At 38.9% G+C, this 17241-nt stretch overlaps 1 protein-coding gene across 1 annotated transcript in view; it reads left to right on the forward strand.

Annotated features, from left to right (window-relative positions):
• Positions 1–15936, forward strand: part of LOC124118625 (sepiapterin reductase-like) — a 39235-nt gene extending 23299 nt beyond the window's left edge. The window contains exon 4 of the mRNA XM_046480818.2: positions 14461–15936. Within this exon, the coding sequence (XP_046336774.2) occupies positions 14461–14573 (113 nt within the window). The 3' untranslated portion in view covers positions 14574–15936. The remainder of the gene's footprint in view (positions 1–14460) is intronic.
• The last annotated feature ends 1305 nt before the right edge of the window (positions 15937–17241 follow it).

Raw genomic sequence — 17241 nt, forward strand, 5'->3', positions numbered from 1 at the left:
ATGTTTCCATGACAACAAGTTGGATTTAAGTTTTAATATAGGATTGGTTTACTTGGAGTATAACAAATAAACTGTTAAATATTTCCTTGCCAAACATTGCATGCTATATATAAAGCGCATACTGAACTAGTGCCATTTGATATTAAGGAGTTTTAGAAATGTTTATTTTAGAATTTCCATTGCAGCTATTTTGACATGGGCTAAGAGAAATGTTGGGTCAGTTACCTGGTTTGGGACCATAACATGTTAAAATGGGCGGGGGATATAGATGACTTTGTCAACTATACGCTTGTAATAACTTGTGACAATGATGCTTATATGAACCCACAAAACAAATGTGACAAACATGTGAAAATAATGAAAATGTGAAACGGCTAATGCACAGTATGCGTAACCAAATCTATTTGGTCTTTTTTAGAAATGAATCTGACCTTACATTATAATACTAGCTTCTGATTGGTTAAAGAGCAGGCAATTATTTTCCATGTAGCCCGCATATGTACCCCGCTGCAAAATCCTTTGTACCACACCTTAGGTAACTTGCTGATCTCGTATACCAAAGGCCATCTGTTTGTGAAAGTAGATATCTTACATTTGTCTGTGTGCTACTTCCTTCAAAACAGTAATGTGAATACAGCTGGTTTGAAGGAGAGCTGTAAGAGGCACTAATTAAGAATGTTTTGCATTCAATCCTGGTTCGGTGAAATGCCATGGCTCAGTCATATGAAGCGGGCACTGCAAAACTTTTTATGGGGCTATGATGCTTTTGTTCTCAACGTAGGACATGAACTTCATTTAGAAGCTTATTTACTCACAGAATGAGATTATCGGTTTCTATTCAAGATAAATCAAGAAAAATATAATTGTTCTTTGCACTAATTAATTTCCTCAATCTTCAATCAGTTGATTGAAATTGAATTTTGCTGAAAGTACAGTTAGGGAAGTCAAACTTCATGATTGCTTGAAAAGCACTAAACCTTTCAGAAGAGGACTGCAACAGTTACAGAAGTGTTGGAACAAATCAACACTGTTGTGAAGAACCGACACAAACTCAAGCCTAGGCATATATTACTATTGTCAGTCACATATACTTTGGTCACTTTCCTTCTACCTCAGTACTGCCCTTCTTATCTGTACACAGAACTGCCATGATGCTGGTACATGTTCTCGCTGTCATAATGCTTGCTCAATGCTACATTGTTACATTCCTTCAGACTAAGTACTGCTGAATCTAAATACCGTATTCGACGTAATAAGTGCCCACAGCAATATTTGCTAATATATTGGCTAGTGAACAATCCCAATTAGCACCCCTTCCGATTGATCAATGTACACAAGACTTATTTATTCGCCTATAATATGCACTCATGTGTTATATGCACCCTTAATTATGGGCAATTAAATTCTGGAAAAATATATCTGTCGTACATAAACATTTCAGGCTGTCAGCATAAATCACGAAATTTATCTTTCAACTCTGTTTTTTTTACGAATCCCCCTATTTCTAATTTTGAGAGCATCCTGGGTGCTTATTACGTCGAATACAGTAGTTGTTTCCTTTACCTGACTTAAACCAACAAAATGCATGTAACTGGTCTTGTCAAGACTTTTAATCAAAACCCAATACATCTGTTAACCAAGGGTTGACTGAAGTGGTGCCTGTTGCACACACAAAGACCAGATTGTCAACTGGTGCCTTTATTTAGAAGAAGAAAACTCTGTTTTCAAGGCAACAATTTTGATTTTGACTCTGTTCATAGTGGTGTGTACCTGACATAGAAATACAAAGTTCTGAATCCCAATTCCATTGTATTTTTTGCTAGCTCAATCAGATGATTTGTTCTTTCAAATTTGTGGGGGCCGGGGGGATTTGTCATCTTCTGATGACTCTTGTATTAAACAGAAATTAATTCAAGAAATGAAAATAATTAAAATTAATAATTTTGTTTTGGGGATGAAGCTGTTGCTCACTTGTTGCTCGCTGGCTGAAACAGATAGATTTGACTTGTGAAACAGAATGGACTGAACTTAAGCCCCAGTTGTTAGGGAGGTATTTAGATAAAGTAGAGTACATGTAGAACGGATGGATGAAATAAATGATCAAGTGAAATTTAATGTGGATAACGACAATTTGTTTTCCTATTGTTTAGTTCATGAGGAACCAAACTATTTTAACTCAAATTTCGATATTGAAACTATACATTTTGGTATTATCACAAATAATAAGAATTGATAAAACCATACCAAATAAGTAAGGATGTAATAGCAAAATGGATGGCCCTATCTAACATTTACATTAGTCCTTTGATTCCCACATTCACTTGATTCTGTAGGTGTAATTTGACTGATGTTGCACTGTTATTAATGGAGTACAAGCATTATCATCAAATGTAATGATTAAACTAAACATTTAACCCCTTTTTCTTTGATGTCATGTCTTTGGTGACATCAGAGAAAGACGACATTGATATGTTAATTGATTTTTATCTCACTGAAATTTTGTTCATCTTATGAAAAATCAAAACATAATTTGACACTTTTTCGACAACACGAAAAGACCATGTTTGATATTGAACATTAAAGCACCAGGACGTCGGCTGTTCTGAGGGATTATTTGTATACAAAAGGCCTGAGCTTACTCTGCTTCTGCACAAGTGACTGCACTGCTGGAGGAGAAGGATTTAAAAGTAAAAACACCCAGTTTAAAATAAAAAATAATAACATAAATCCACATCATGATTGAAACTCTAAGCAGTGTTAAAATAGACAGACACAGGTTCGTCATATGTACCATATATTGCTATGTATAAGGCAAGATTTTAGTACCTAGATTTAGGTGCCTTAAAGGGGTCATCTTATACACAGGTTTGAAGAATTTTGATGTTTTTTTCCCCCAAACACAAAAACATTACTGTGAGCATGTAACACCGGAAATACCATGTCAACAAATCCGTAATGAAGTACGCATGTAATTACACTGTCTGGTTATAAAAAATGTTCATTGCATATCTTGACTTATGTCTCTCCACCACATACTTCCCCCTCCACACAAATGACGTCCTCGTCATTTGCCAGGTTTATCCAGTAGGGATACGATCATCTGTGACATGGCTCCACCAAGTTGCTCGAAGACTCCAACCTCTGCCAGCTGCTTTTGGAGGATTGCAGACGAAAGGCCAAACTCCTAGAGCAGCTGCGAGAGGTTGGAGTCTTTGAAGCTTAAGAAAGCAATTTTAACGTTTGGATATACTGCTTTTAGAGATACTCGGGGCTAGCATGCTGCACGGGCATACCATGCATGGCACGTGATCTTTTGTTATGCATGACTGATTACACCATCTCGAGAAAACAATTCTTCCCGTAATTATATCTTTCATGATTGTTACAAATCTTGGGACCAAACAATAATGAAATATATTAGGGTGTGCCTAACTTTTTTCTTTGTGTATACATACCTGGTTTCCACACTTTCAAGTCCACAGCCACATCTTCATTACATTCGTTTGCACACAACTGGTCTTGGTGGAGTTTTCTTGAAGTTTGAGCAAATGTCGCTTTCACGAATAACTTCAGGGGTCATCTCACTTTGATCAGTTTGTGACTAGATTTAAGCTGCTAGCTACAGATTGTGCATTTAATACATCTGATGAAATGGTGAGGGACCGCATAGTGTTCGGCACATCATCTACTAAACTTTGTGCAAAATTGATAAATGAAGGGGAGAAATTGACACTCGAGAAAGCAATTCAAATGGGACAAAGTTTAAAATACTCTCAGGAACAGTTGAAAACAATGGCCAACCCTGAGGTACATACAGTTTCAGCCAGTGATAATTCCCATCGACACAAAAAGTATCATTACTCCCAGCAGAAATCACAACCTGTAAAACACACCAAATAGGAGATCATCAAACAGTGATGACAAAACACATAGTCAGTGTGGAAACTGTGGTAGATCACATTCTCAGCATGAACCGTGTCCTGCCAAAGGTAGAAAATGTGACAATTGTGGAAAGTGAAATCATTTCAAGATTGTGTGTCACTCAGTGAAAGTCAATGAGGTTGTGACAGATGAACACTTTGATTCAGGGGACTCAGACTTTCGCATAGACTTAATTGATAGCGTGGATACATCTGGTGATGTTGACAGTGTCCACTCCAAAGCTGAAGATACTAACCAGGCTTTTGTTACTGTGAAGGTAGGAATTAAAGACATACCAGTGGAATTCAAATTAGATACAGGGTCTCACGTAAATATCATACCAGCTAGATTATTCCCCCAAATTGGCACTACAACTGTACCGGCGTATGGCGGTACACATCTTCAAACTCAAGGTACATGTAGCTTACCTTGTCAGATTGATGATCGTGAATTCACAGCTGAGTATTACATTGTAGAGACGGAATCAAACCCTGTACTCAGTCTCAATACATGCCTTGAATTGGAGCTTATCCAACTTACCTGTGCTGTTGATGCTTGTGGGACGAGTGAGCAATCTGGAAAACCTCTTGAGAAGAGCACCATTCTTGCAGAATATGCCGATGTGTTTGAGGGCATTGGGCTCTTTCCAGGTGAATGTACGATACACATCGATCCAAGTGCTATCCCTGTATCACCCACCACGAAAAGTTCCAGTCGCACTTCGTGAGAGACTAAAAGACGAGCTTGATCGAATGGAAAAGTCAAACATTATCACAAAGGTTGATGAACCAACTGAATTGGTCAAACAGTGTTCCCGTTTACCGGTAATTACCAGTTTTTTACCGGTAAAATTAGGCTTGGACCGGAAATTCATGTGACTGCCAGTCCCTGTGGACTGGCAAATAAGGTAACATCGGTGATATTCATATAAGTACATTTTTCGAACAAAGTCAGCTTGTCTGTTACCATCAGGGTTTCCTCTTGTCTATTTTTAGGTTAAATATCCGTTTGTAGCGACTTCATCTCGAAATATTAAAAAACAAAGAGACAATTGTGACTGAAGTTTGTGTGAATGACGTAAAGATCTAACTAAGTTACTTCAAAGATGACATCTTTGCACTGAACGTGAAGTTGAAAAAATTAAAACAAAATAATTTTCATAGGTTTTTTTTATTTGTTGAAAGTTGGGACTGGCAAAAATTAGGGGTGGACTGGTAATTTTTAGAGTTGCCAGTCTACAAGGACTGGCAGTTTCCAAAGCCAGCGAGAACTCTGGGTCAACTCTGTAGTAATCGTTGAAAAGCCACATTCAAGGAAACTGCGCATATGCCTGGATCCATTGGACCTGAATCGTGCTATACAGCGTCCACACTACCCAATGAAAACACTTGAAGACATCCTTCCAAGCCTCTCTCAGGCTTGTTTTTCACTAAACTTGATGCTCGATCTGGATATTGGGCCATCAGACTGGCTGAGGAATCTTCATTTCATACAACGTTTAACACCCCGTATGGACGTTACAAATTTCTTAGACTTCCCTTTGGGATACATTCAGCGCAAGATGAATTACAGCAAAGGATTGACGAGTGCTATGAAGGACTAGATGGCGTTGCAGCGATAGTTGATGACGTTCTTGTGTATGGATGTACTCCCAAAGAGCATGATCACAACCTGCGGAACATGCTTTCCCGCTCCTGTGACAAAGGTATTAAGCTTATCGAGGAGAAGCTTGAAGTTGGTGTCACAGAGATCGAATACTTTGGACACATCTTGAGTGCTGAAGGCCTCAGACCGGACCCAGCTTAGGTCTCTGCTATATGCTCAATGAAGCCACCATGTGACCGCTCTGAATTAGAAACAATTCTTGGAATGGTGAACTATTTAGCCAAGTTTGCTCCTAATCTGTCCGAGATCACCAGCCCTCTGCGACAGCTCCTTCCCAAAGACGTTGAATTTGTGTGGGATCATCCTCAGTCCACAGCGTTTCAGAGAATCAAGGATATTATTACACAGACACCTGGGCAACTTCTTGCCCTTTCATCGTTGTGTTTCTATAGATCCTTTCAAGGTTGTGTTGCCTTCCCAGATATTGCTTTGGGTACCAAAACAAATAAAATTGAACATAAAGAGCTATGTGGGTCCCTTGTCAAAAAACACACTTTACAGTTTACAGTTGTACCTTGCTTATTTGGACACTTGAGCTTTTTTCTAATATTGTCCAGATAAACATATTTCCAGAGATCTGAATCCCGTGTTAACTGATCAGAGTTACATCCCCTACCCAAATTCTACTGAGGCATAAAAATATAATGCATAATATATTTATTCAATACATTGTGTCCTTAATCAATAAATGTACAAGTATAACTGATAACATCAACTGCACAAGTCATTTGCATCAACATTTCATCATTTACACCTCAGAAGCCAAAGGTACAATGAATCTTCTATGTTTTGATGTTTAATGTTTAATGAACGTGATGACTTTGATGAACCTTCAGATAGGGTCGACAATATTTGTTTTTATTATAAAATGTCACCAATAGTTTTGTTTGTTGTTTAATGCTGCACTCAACAATATGCCAGCTATATGATGGCGGTCTGTAAATAATCGAGTCTGGACCAGACAATCCCGTGATTGATATCATGAGCATTGATGACATGCATCAACCAAGTCTGCAAGCCTGACCACCCAATCCTGATAATCGCCTCTTATGACTTACTTACTTACTTACTTTGGAGATTTAACATGCACTTTCCGACTGATGCGTATTTCGCACACGGGCCCGGCCAGGCCATTTAATGTGTTTCCGAAAGGGGCGAAAGTGGTCTGTGCAACCCAAGAGGGGGGTTTTAGGGGTTGCTTATATAGAATTTGGGAATTTTGAGATTTGGAATAGATGCCGATGGGATTGGGGAGGAGAACTAAGGGAGCTGGGTATGGTGGATGTTTGTTTGTTTATGTGATTTTGATTTGGTAGGTTATTGTGTTTTTAGATGCGTTTTATTAGTTCCGTTTTTATTAAGAATACGCCTAAGGCCTTGAAGTTTTCTAGTTTATTTTGTGGGTTTAGTATTGCTTCTAGAGTGAGAGCCTTGTTTAGATTGAGGGTGGTTTGTAATGCGGTTCGATGTGTTAGGTAGTGTGTGCAGTGGATGAGTGCGTGTTCTGGGGTTTCTGGTTGTTTGCAGTGTGGGCAGTTACCTGTAGTGTGTTTTTTTAAATTTTTTAGGTGGTTATTTAGGTTGGTGTGTCCTGTTTGGAGTTTAGTGATTACTCTGTCGATTTTTTTGGATGGATGGAGAATTTTTGGTTTGGTTAGTGGTTTGCTGAGCACTTTTTTGATTTGGCTATTTGAGTTTAGATATAGGTTATGCCATTTTTGTGTGATTTTTTGCTTGTTTACACTTTTAATTTCTGATTTTGAGATGGGTAAGTTTAAGCTTATTTCTGGGATTTTGAGGGATAGTTTAGCTGCTTCATCGGCGTTTTCATTACCGTATATTCCTACGTGGGCGGGTATCCACAAGAAGGTTATTTGTTTGCCTGCCTTAGTTAGGTCGTTGGAGCTTTTAAGTATTTGATTTATTAATTTAGGTCGGTTTTTGGTATTTTTGTTTTGGAGGGCTTGCAGTCCACTTAGGGAGTCGGTAAGTATTAGGATTTTTTTGTGTTTTTTTTATTCTTGATTATGGAGGGCTGAGGCCATGCCCATTAGTTCTGCCGTGAATATTGATTGGTTGTTTGGGAGTCGGAAGGATTGTGTGGTTTTAGTTGGTTGTGTGGTATGGACTCCGAAACCTGTGTGTTTTTGGAGGTCGGATCTGAGGATCCGTCCGTGTAAATGTGACACCAATTTGGCCAATTTTCGTGTATGTATGCTAGTGTGGTAGTTTTAGCTGTGTTTGGGTCGGTTTGTTTATTTATTTGGCTAGCTAGTGTTGTGTCTATTTTGGGTATTTTAAGTTTAGGGGTGAAGATATTTGATTGTTTGCAGTTTTGTTTAAGATTTTTAATTTGGTGTTCATTTAGGTAGTTTGTTATTCTTTGGGATATTGGGGTAAGTAAGGGGTGTTTACGAGCTAGAGCTTGGTTTTGGGGGCTGATGTTTTGGTTTATTAAGTTTTGGATGAGAGGGTTTGATTGGGACGCGGCACAGAAATTTAAGCATAGCTGTTCCCTGCGTAGACTTAGTGGCATTTCTCCTGTTAAGGCCTGAAGTGAGGTGTAGGAGGTGCCATGTTGGGTGCGTGTAATTAGTTTGAGAGCCTGATATTGTATTGAGTCAAGTTTTTTAGATAGAGAGTTGTTTATGGTGTTGTATATGGCGCAGCCGTAGTCTAGTTTAGATCTAATTAGTGATATGTAGAGAGAGAGGAGGGTATCTTTGGATGCTCCCCAGTTAGAGCCAGTTAGGCATCTTAGGGTGTTTAGGTCTTTACTGCATTTAGTTGTTAGGTTTTGGATGTGAGCATCCCAGGTGAGATGTTCATCGAAAATAAGTCCTAAGAATTTGGTTTGTTTTTGAAATTTGATTGTTTGATTGTTTAGCTGGAGGATTGGGGAGGCGGGTTTCATGTTTTTATGTTTGAATACTATTCCTGTTGTTTTTTCTGAGTTAAGGGAGAAGCCCCATTTGTCAGCCCACTGTTGTATTTTATTTAGAGATTTTTGGAGTAAATTTTGGACCATGTTCATGCTTTTAGTGCGGATCCAGATGGCTCCATCATCCGCGAATTTTGATGTGTTTACTTTAGGGGATAGGCCCTCGAATAGATCGTTTATCATTATATTGAAGAGGGTGGGGCTGAGGATACTGCCCTGTGGAGTACCATTTTCTAGGGGACATTGGTCCGATAGCGTTTGGTCTATACCCACGGTTATTTTACGATTGTTTAGGAAGTCCTGGATGTAGTTTATTATCTGACCTTTGAGTCCTATTTTTTTAAGTTTTTGTATTAGCCCATCGTGCCATACCATGTCGAAAGCTTTAGAGAAGTCTAAGAAGATGCCTGTGGTATATTGTTTATTTAGTTGTCCTGTCTTAATATCTTGTTCTAGTCGGGCGAGGTTATCTAGGGTTGAGCGGCCAGGAGTGAAACCGCTTTGATCTGGGTTTATGATGTTATTTTGGGTTAAGTAATGTTGTAATCTATTTTTAGCCATTGATTCCATTACTTTACATAAGTTTGAAGTTAGGGATATTGGTCTATATGAGTTAGCTTGATTAGCTGGTTTATTAGGTTTAGGGATTGGTATGACTAGGGCCTGTTTCCAGGGAGTAGGAACCTGTCCGTTTAGCTAGATGAGATTGTATAGTTTGAGTAGTGCCTGGAGTAGTTTTAGGTGGAGTTTTTTAATTATTTGGTAAGAAGTTAGGTCTAATCCTGGGGCTGTGCCCTTTTTCCTGTTTTGGATTACGTAGAGGAGCTCCTCCATTGTGTAGGGTTGATTTATTTCTAGATTGTTATTGTTTGGTTCTTTTGTGGGTTTGTTTTCTGTTTTAAGTTTATCTTGGAATTTTTTACTGAAGTTGGTGTTACTGCTAACGACCGAAAAGTGGTTAGCAAGATTAGTTGCTTTTTGGGCGGGGTTGGTTGAGTTGTCAATGTTAGGGGTTTTTTTATGTCGTTTTAAGCCTCTGATGGTGTGGATTTTGCGCCAGACCATTCTGGCATCTGTACGGTTATTTATACCTTCGCAGAATTTTTTCCAGTCTCTACTTTTGGCTATTTGGACTAGTTTTTGAACCTGGTGGTTTAGTTCGTGGGCTATGTTTAAATATTTGTAGTCGCATTTTGCTTTATTGAAGGCTGATTTACGTTTTCGTCTAGTCTGTTCTATTTCCTCATTCCACCATGGTACCGTCGGTTTGCCTGTCTTAGATGTTTTGAAGGGGATGGAGGTTTTGGCTGCGTTTATTATATAGTCTGTTAGGTTTTTACAATAGGTTTCTGGATCATTATTTTCTATTTCGTTTAAGTTAGCTTCGTTGCAGATATCTTGGAATTGGTCCCAGTTAGCTTTATTGTAATGGAATTTTGGTTCTTGGTTTTCTGTTTGGATTGGTACGTTTGTATTTCCTATGGTTATGTTTATAGGGAAGTGGTCACTACCTAGCGGGACGTCGTGCACTTCCCATTGAGTACTTTGGGCTAGATCTGCGGTGCATATGGTTAGGTCGATAGCCGACATTTTTTGGTTTATCTTATCGTACCTCGTGGGTTGGTTGCTATTAAGGAGTACTAGGTCGTTTGTTTCTATCCATTCGGAGATTAATTTGCCATGATTATCTATTTTATCATCTATGCTCCAAGTAGGATGGTGAGCGTTAAAGTCTCCTAGGAATATAGTAGATTTATCGCTTATTTGGACTTTTTGTTCCGCCCAGTGGTAAATATTTATGATTTAATTTATTTAAGGTTATTTAATGTGATTTTAATGCCGTTGGCTTCTAGGTTTGGCGTGTCTATTTTTATTTCTTCGTAATTTATATCTTCCCTGATAAATATGATTAGTCCTCCTGCGGCTCTTCTTGTTTTCGGTTTAGCTCTGTCAGTTCTAACTGAGTTGTAGTTAGGTAGTGTGAATTTGGATTTTTTTGAGAATTTGGTTTCCTGTATACAAGCAATGTGAGGGCCTTTATTTAGTTTAAATTTAGTTTTTAGTTCATGGCCGTGGGAGGTGAGTCCGTTTGCGTTCCACTGAAAAATATTTAGTCCTTCGAATATTGGGTTCGGTTGATTGGTGATTTAGTTTTTAGTTTTTAGTTTTTATTTTATTCGGTGAGTTCTTTTAGATGGAGGTTAAAGAGGAAGAAGGGAAGATCGGTTAATTTTAGATTGAAAGCTACTTTGTAGAAGGATTTCATGCTAGCTTTTGGTGAGTTTTGACTATGCATGTATGCTAGGAGTAAGGTGAGGTTATTTAGGTTTTGGGTGTTGGCTGGGTGGAGAGTTTGGTTTGTTTTAGTTGGAGTAGCGTCTATTGTTTCCTCAGTAGTGGAGAAATCTTCGTCATCGGTTAGATTAGGTTTAGCTGATTGAGTTTCCATGGGGGAGGCATGTGATGTGGAGGATTGTGAAGGTGTTTGTGGGATGGGTGTAGCTGATGATTTCTTAGTGTTTGTGTTTTGTTGTTGTGCTTGCTTGTGGGAGAGTGTTGTTACCATATGGGCTGTAGGGTGCTTGGATGAGTGTCGTGTTGTGGCGGTCATTTTGAGGTTTGTTTTGCATGCGGGGGTTGATGTTTTGGCTATGTGAGATGTGGGAGGGTTCGTGGTTGGTTGAGTGGCTGCTTGTATGTGTGAGGTGGGTGCGGTTTCTCGGTAGGGGCCCCAGACAGAGCTGTCGGTTATGGGTGTGGTGTTTGTTTGTGGGATGGTGTTTGGGTGTGGTGTAGGGAGGAGTGGTTTAGATGCAGGTGTAGCAAATTTTCGTTTTTGGATTTTAGCCGTGTCTTTGTTTATGTGTTTGTTGGCCTGCTGGGTGAGTGTGTGTCTGTATGGGCATTGGTTTGAGAGTGAAGTGTGTTGGGTGGATTTGCAGTGGATGCACCAGGGTGTGCATGTGCCTTGGCAGTCTGTTTGTGCGCATTTTTTACATTTAGTTTTACGGTATGTGCATTGGGAGGCAGTGTGGTTGTATTTGAGGCACTTTGTACATTGCTTAACCTGCTTTATATAGGGTTTGACTTCTAAGTTGGTGTGGGCTCCGAAGGATATGTGTTTGGGGGCTTCAGGGAATTTAGCGGTCTTTTTGAAGTTGATTATGACAATGGAGGTTGGGACCGTTTTTCCGTTTCTAGTTGAGGTTATTCTACGCGTGCTGGTGATTAGGGGTTGAGGGTTTTGGTCTTGGTTTATGTTAGCTTCTAGAGAGTATAATTGTAAGTCCTCAGTTGTTTCCCTTGGGTTAACCCTAATTACGCCTCGTGTATATTGTTGCCAATTAGGTGTTTGTTTGATTACTGTGACGTGGAATATTTGAGTTATTTTATTTGCTGCGTTGTAAGATTCTCGGTTAGGGAAGATTATCTGGTATCCTTTGTTGGCTTTTTTAATATTGTTGTAATTTATTTTTTCTCTTTTAAACCAAAGTCCTATTTTATCTGCCGAAAGTTCTAGTGAGAGAGTGGTGCCTGAGCCTGCTGAGAAGAAGTAGAGGGCGAAGGTGGTGAGGAAGGCGGCCGGGGAGGGTGTGGGCGATGGAGGTGGAGTGGATGTGTCGAGTTTGCGTTTTTTGGTGTTTTGAGGTGCCTCTTATGACAAGTATTGTCGCATTTTATAGTTCACCATTAGTTGATTTTCTGATGTTATGTCAAAACTAAGAAAACATACAACTTAATGTATAACAACTTCTTGTTTTTTTGTGTCTAGCGATGTTTTTATGTAGATTTTTACACTGTTATTAAGTTGGAGTGACAACAACTCAAGTGTTAAGAGGTACAGATGCATGATATGTTGTGATAAGCAGCAGATTCACATTGAGAGGTAATAGATAACAAGTGGCACAAAGAAGATTGGATGAAGCTAAATGTACAGTAAGAATAGCAAATAGCACACAAGTAATGAAGCCAGATGTACAGTAAGGATAAGGATTGAACAGTTGTGACAAGCTGATTGGATCCTAATTATAATAGTCTATTGCTTGATTAGATCTTCATAGGCAGACGAGATGTAATAACATTGATCTCTGTTTGTGACAATGGATTTCTAAAGCTTCTGAGAGGTTTCTTTTGGTGAAGTCCTGATGTTTGGTTGAGAGGATTTGGACTATGTCAAACTAAATTTGCTGGCAAGGGAATTTTTACTGGTGGTCAGAGAGGGCTGCTGTCTGCTTTGGCTGTTGCGGGTATCTACTGGGTGAGAGGTTTCAACAATGTATGAGTCAGCACTGTCACAATAAACTTTATAGATTACCCTTTTGGGGGTTGCTTGTTGGAGGGGGTCGGGGGCGGACAGGGGGGTTGCGGCCGTTAGAAATCTACATGACCAATTTTAATATGAAGCGTGGTGGGGACTTTGTTTCCTGAGCACAACTAAAAAATAGTTCAATATTTTTCTACAAAACTTGGCAGATATGTCAAACAGATTCTGAAGTGGTGCCTTTTGACACTTAGGAATATTTCAAAATTTGATTTTTCCCTGTTTAGATTGACCTGAAACAGAGGGTGTTGTTTCCAGAGCAGAACTGAATAACAAGTCAACAGTTTACATCCAAACTTGGTACATGTATTAAGCAAAAGTTGAAATGGTGCCTTTTATTATGTAGGAATTTAATTTTTTAAAGTTTGAGTTTGACTTTGTTCGTAGTGGTGTGTTAGTTTCAACAATATCTGTAACACTAACATCGGTAGGTATTCTTTCATGACACTTTGCACACACCAAAACCATGTTGTCAACTGTGCCTTTTGCTATTTAGGGATTTTAAGAATTTACATTTTTTCTGTTTCCAAGGCAACAAGTTTGATTTTAACTCTGTTCATAGTGGTTTGTACCTGACATAGAAATACAATTTTTTAAATCCCAATTCCATGGTATTGTTTTGATAGCTCAATAACTATTGTTTATGGACAGACAGATCAGGTAGATATTCTCTCATCAAGTTGGACTTTAAGTAACAGTCAGATGATTTGTTTGTGGGGGCCAGGGGGATTTGTCCTCTTCTGATGACTCTTGTTATTGCTTGTGAATTGGGTATTGAAATTCACTGTCTAGATCCATAAACAAGATTTCCAGATAAAAGAAGCGTTTTATGTACCAGGGTAGTATCTATTTTGTGTAATGTAAATATCATACGGTAGACATGGGTTCAGTGTGTCTGGAGAAGCAATGTTCCACTGTAATTAATTATCACAGGTTCTACTTCACACTCAAACTTTTTTATGTTTTCAAGGCATCGCTTTCAGATGCTGAAAGTAGTTAAAATGTTATGACGCCTTTGCTGCTTAAGGTGGTGAAATGGGGTCTAACATCACATTAAAGATTATTGCACTTGTGTAGAGGTGTCTGTGTGTGCGGGTGAGTGTGTGTGCTTGTACTAGTACAGACTAATGTTGGTTTTACAGTACTAGCAGACTGAGACACCATGCCACAGTTTAACATGAATAACCCACTCAGAAATGGTATACTGACTCCGAGCCGACTTGTCCTTGTTTAGGTCCCTTAATGCCCAGCCTCAGGCAGGGTACTAACAAGTACTATCTTGAACATCTTTTAGTATGTTGTGGCCATAGATTGAACCACCAACCTTCCATTCTGTGGGCAGACGCACTATCCACTAGACCATAGATATGGTCTTGCTGCCTGCTTAAGACAATATTTACTGTGTACTAGTGCCCTGTACAAAAGCTTTTGTGTCTGTGGTCCTAAAATTGTTTCTTCACATCATTGTCAGTAGCTTTTCATCTAACATTTGGGATGTTAGTACTTGCTACCTTAGGTGACATGATTCAAAGAATTTTAAAAGTCTTAATTTATTGGAACGTGACTTCCATATCTGTTCTTTAAGTTATCTTGTATGTATTTCTTCTTTCAGCAATGGAGAAGTGTCTCCTTAGCCCAGAAACTACAGTCAACAGACTCATCGCCATACTGGAGAAAAATGTTTTTGAAAGTGGAGCCCATATTGATTACTTTGATGATCAGTGATATCAGTAAAACTTTCAGGAGTGAAAAGGACTTTGATGCTTTGCATTTTCATCCAGGTGTATGATTGAGTTCTATAATAAGAGTTTATCAAAGCAAAGGTCTTATCAAGAGTTTGAGATGATTTGACCTGTCATTGGTAGGAAATCTATAAGCAATTAAAGTCAGTATGGATTGATGTCTTAATTCATGTTTGACCAATGAGTGACATGAATCAGGTGATTGTTTGATTTATGCCCATAACTGTGTCACCACAAACTCGGCTGCCAATCAACCATCAACAGAGAGTGGCATCAAACAGTTCAGAGGACGTGTCAATCAAGGTAAAAGAACTACAACTGTCAGACTGTAATGAACAGGAACAAATATATCCTGTGCAGCTGTTTCAAATGAAATGTTTTGTAACTGCCAGATTCAAACATTACTTCACTGAGAAAGGGAAGACAAAGTTTGAAAAATGCAAGTTAGAAATGAAACCCGAAGACATGAAATATGTGGAACACAGGCGAGGGAAAAACACCGAACAGGTGAGCAAACCTGCATGTTTGCTGTTTCATACATTGCTGTTTCATTCCTTCATTTGTCTTGAAGGGTGGCTTGGATGATGAATATGCCTGAACATTGCTAAAACGTCCTGTGCATGATGATATAGGTGAGAAGAAAAGGAATTCCCTCGACTGTAATTGGGATTCCCCGACATTCCGTTGAAGGTTGTCTGCTTTGGTGGGCATGGCTTCATTTTTTATATTCATTGGGATGTGAATGCAATAACACGTGACCAATTTAGCTATTCAGAATGCAGGAATTACAATGAACACAACAAATGTGATTTGTAAACAGGGTAATGTTATTTCTACAACATTCTATAGAGATTTGATATTTATCCACAATTTTGTGAAGTAAGACCCACTTAATAATCATCATTCATCTAAAATATCAATAATCAGACTATGTGTGGTTAACTTTACAAATTTCAGCTGTTGATATATATACATGCAAATAGTAACCATCATTTATATGTACTGTGTTTTCACAACAGATGAGGATCACACTTTTGCAAACAATAATACTGTAAATACTGTGTTGTAGGTGCATGAACAGTTCTTCAATAATACACAAGCAATCAACACCATAAAACTGAGGTCTTTGTGAAACTGAAAGAAGGTTGAGGCTCCCTTGTACATGTTTGTTTGTTTGTTTGTTTGTTTGTTTGTTAGAGTTAGAGGGATGGTTAAGAGTACAAGTTTAAGTAATAAGGTTGAATAGGTTTACATAGGTAGGGAAGGGAGAAAATTCCGTAGGTTATAGATAAGAGAAAGATTTTGCCCCTGTTGTTTTTTTTCTGTTAAATAAACTTTAAATCCAGCTTCTTTCTTTGTGTTTTGTTTATAATTAGAATTGGTAACCCGGTCAGGAGCCTCCTAGAACATAGAGACAAAAGAATACTGCACAGGGAAAAGAGTACACAACGCAAAGCACCGCAGTATAACATCTGACCCTTTGTCAACTATCTCTATAGTTCTACTGTCACTGGGCGCCTTTTACAGGCGTTAGAGGGCGCCTATTACAGATTTGATGCCGAGACCAGGATCGGGTTATATTGTTTTCAATTTCTAGTTATAGTCTGCTTCTGAAAACTAAATTAAAATTCAAGTGAAAATATGATTGAAGGTTTAGGTTTAAATTGGTCAGTTTTGTCTGAGACTGATTATGATCATTTTCTTGGTAGTGTCGGTGTTAATCCCAAGGAACTACTTATCGATTTGACAAGTGAGTTTCCACCACCTCGGCAAAATATGTATTCTACATCTACACCTTACAAACCCCTACCTCTTGTAGGAGATGCTGTCGGTTTAAGGAGTGGACAGGCTTGCAGGGATACATATTTGGGGTCAGACTATAATGCACCTGCACATTGGAACGCTGATTATCGGTGGTTGGGTCACTCTTTACCAGACGGCATCATGACGGGTGGCCGTTCTGTTCATTTCAGGACACCAGAAATACCACAGGAAAGGTCAAGGGTTGATTTTCAGAGTCTCAGCGGTTTTGATAGTGTAAGGCCATTAAATACAGCAGGCACTGTTTTGTCAGAATTTGAGAAGACTAGGGTTTCTCATCGGGAAGTTAGACCTGACAAATTTGAAGGGACGTCATGTGATTGGCAAGATTATATTGTTCATTTTGAACAAGTTGCTTCATGGAATGGGTGGACCAAGTATGAAAAGGCTCAACAACTTAGTATGTGTTTGAGAGGTGCAGCACAAAAACTTTTGAGTAATCTTACGTTAGGACAACTCAATAGTTATCAGGCGGTCAAAAGTGCATTGAGTCAGCGTTTCAACCCAGTAGAACGTAATGTAGCCTATAGAAGTGAATTCCGAAATCGTCGACAAGGTTATGACGAAACCGTTTCGGATTATGGGTATCAGCTCCGTAGATTAGCAAATTTAGCTTACCCTACCAGCACTTATTCATCACTAGAGGTACATTTAATTGATCAGTTCTTAACTGGCCTGCATAGCTTTGACATGAGGAAACATGTCACATTTGCACATCCCCAAACACTTGAAAATGCTATTTCATACGCCATGGAGTTTGAAGCTGTCGATGGTAGCAGGAAAAAGAAACCTGAAACTTTAGACAGGGTAGCAGGAATTTATCAAACTGT

This window comes from Haliotis rufescens, unplaced genomic scaffold, assembly GCF_023055435.1.
Source record: "Haliotis rufescens isolate VD_foot unplaced genomic scaffold, xgHalRufe1.0.p SCAF_10, whole genome shotgun sequence".
Classification (NCBI taxonomy): domain Eukaryota; kingdom Metazoa; phylum Mollusca; class Gastropoda; order Lepetellida; family Haliotidae; genus Haliotis; species Haliotis rufescens.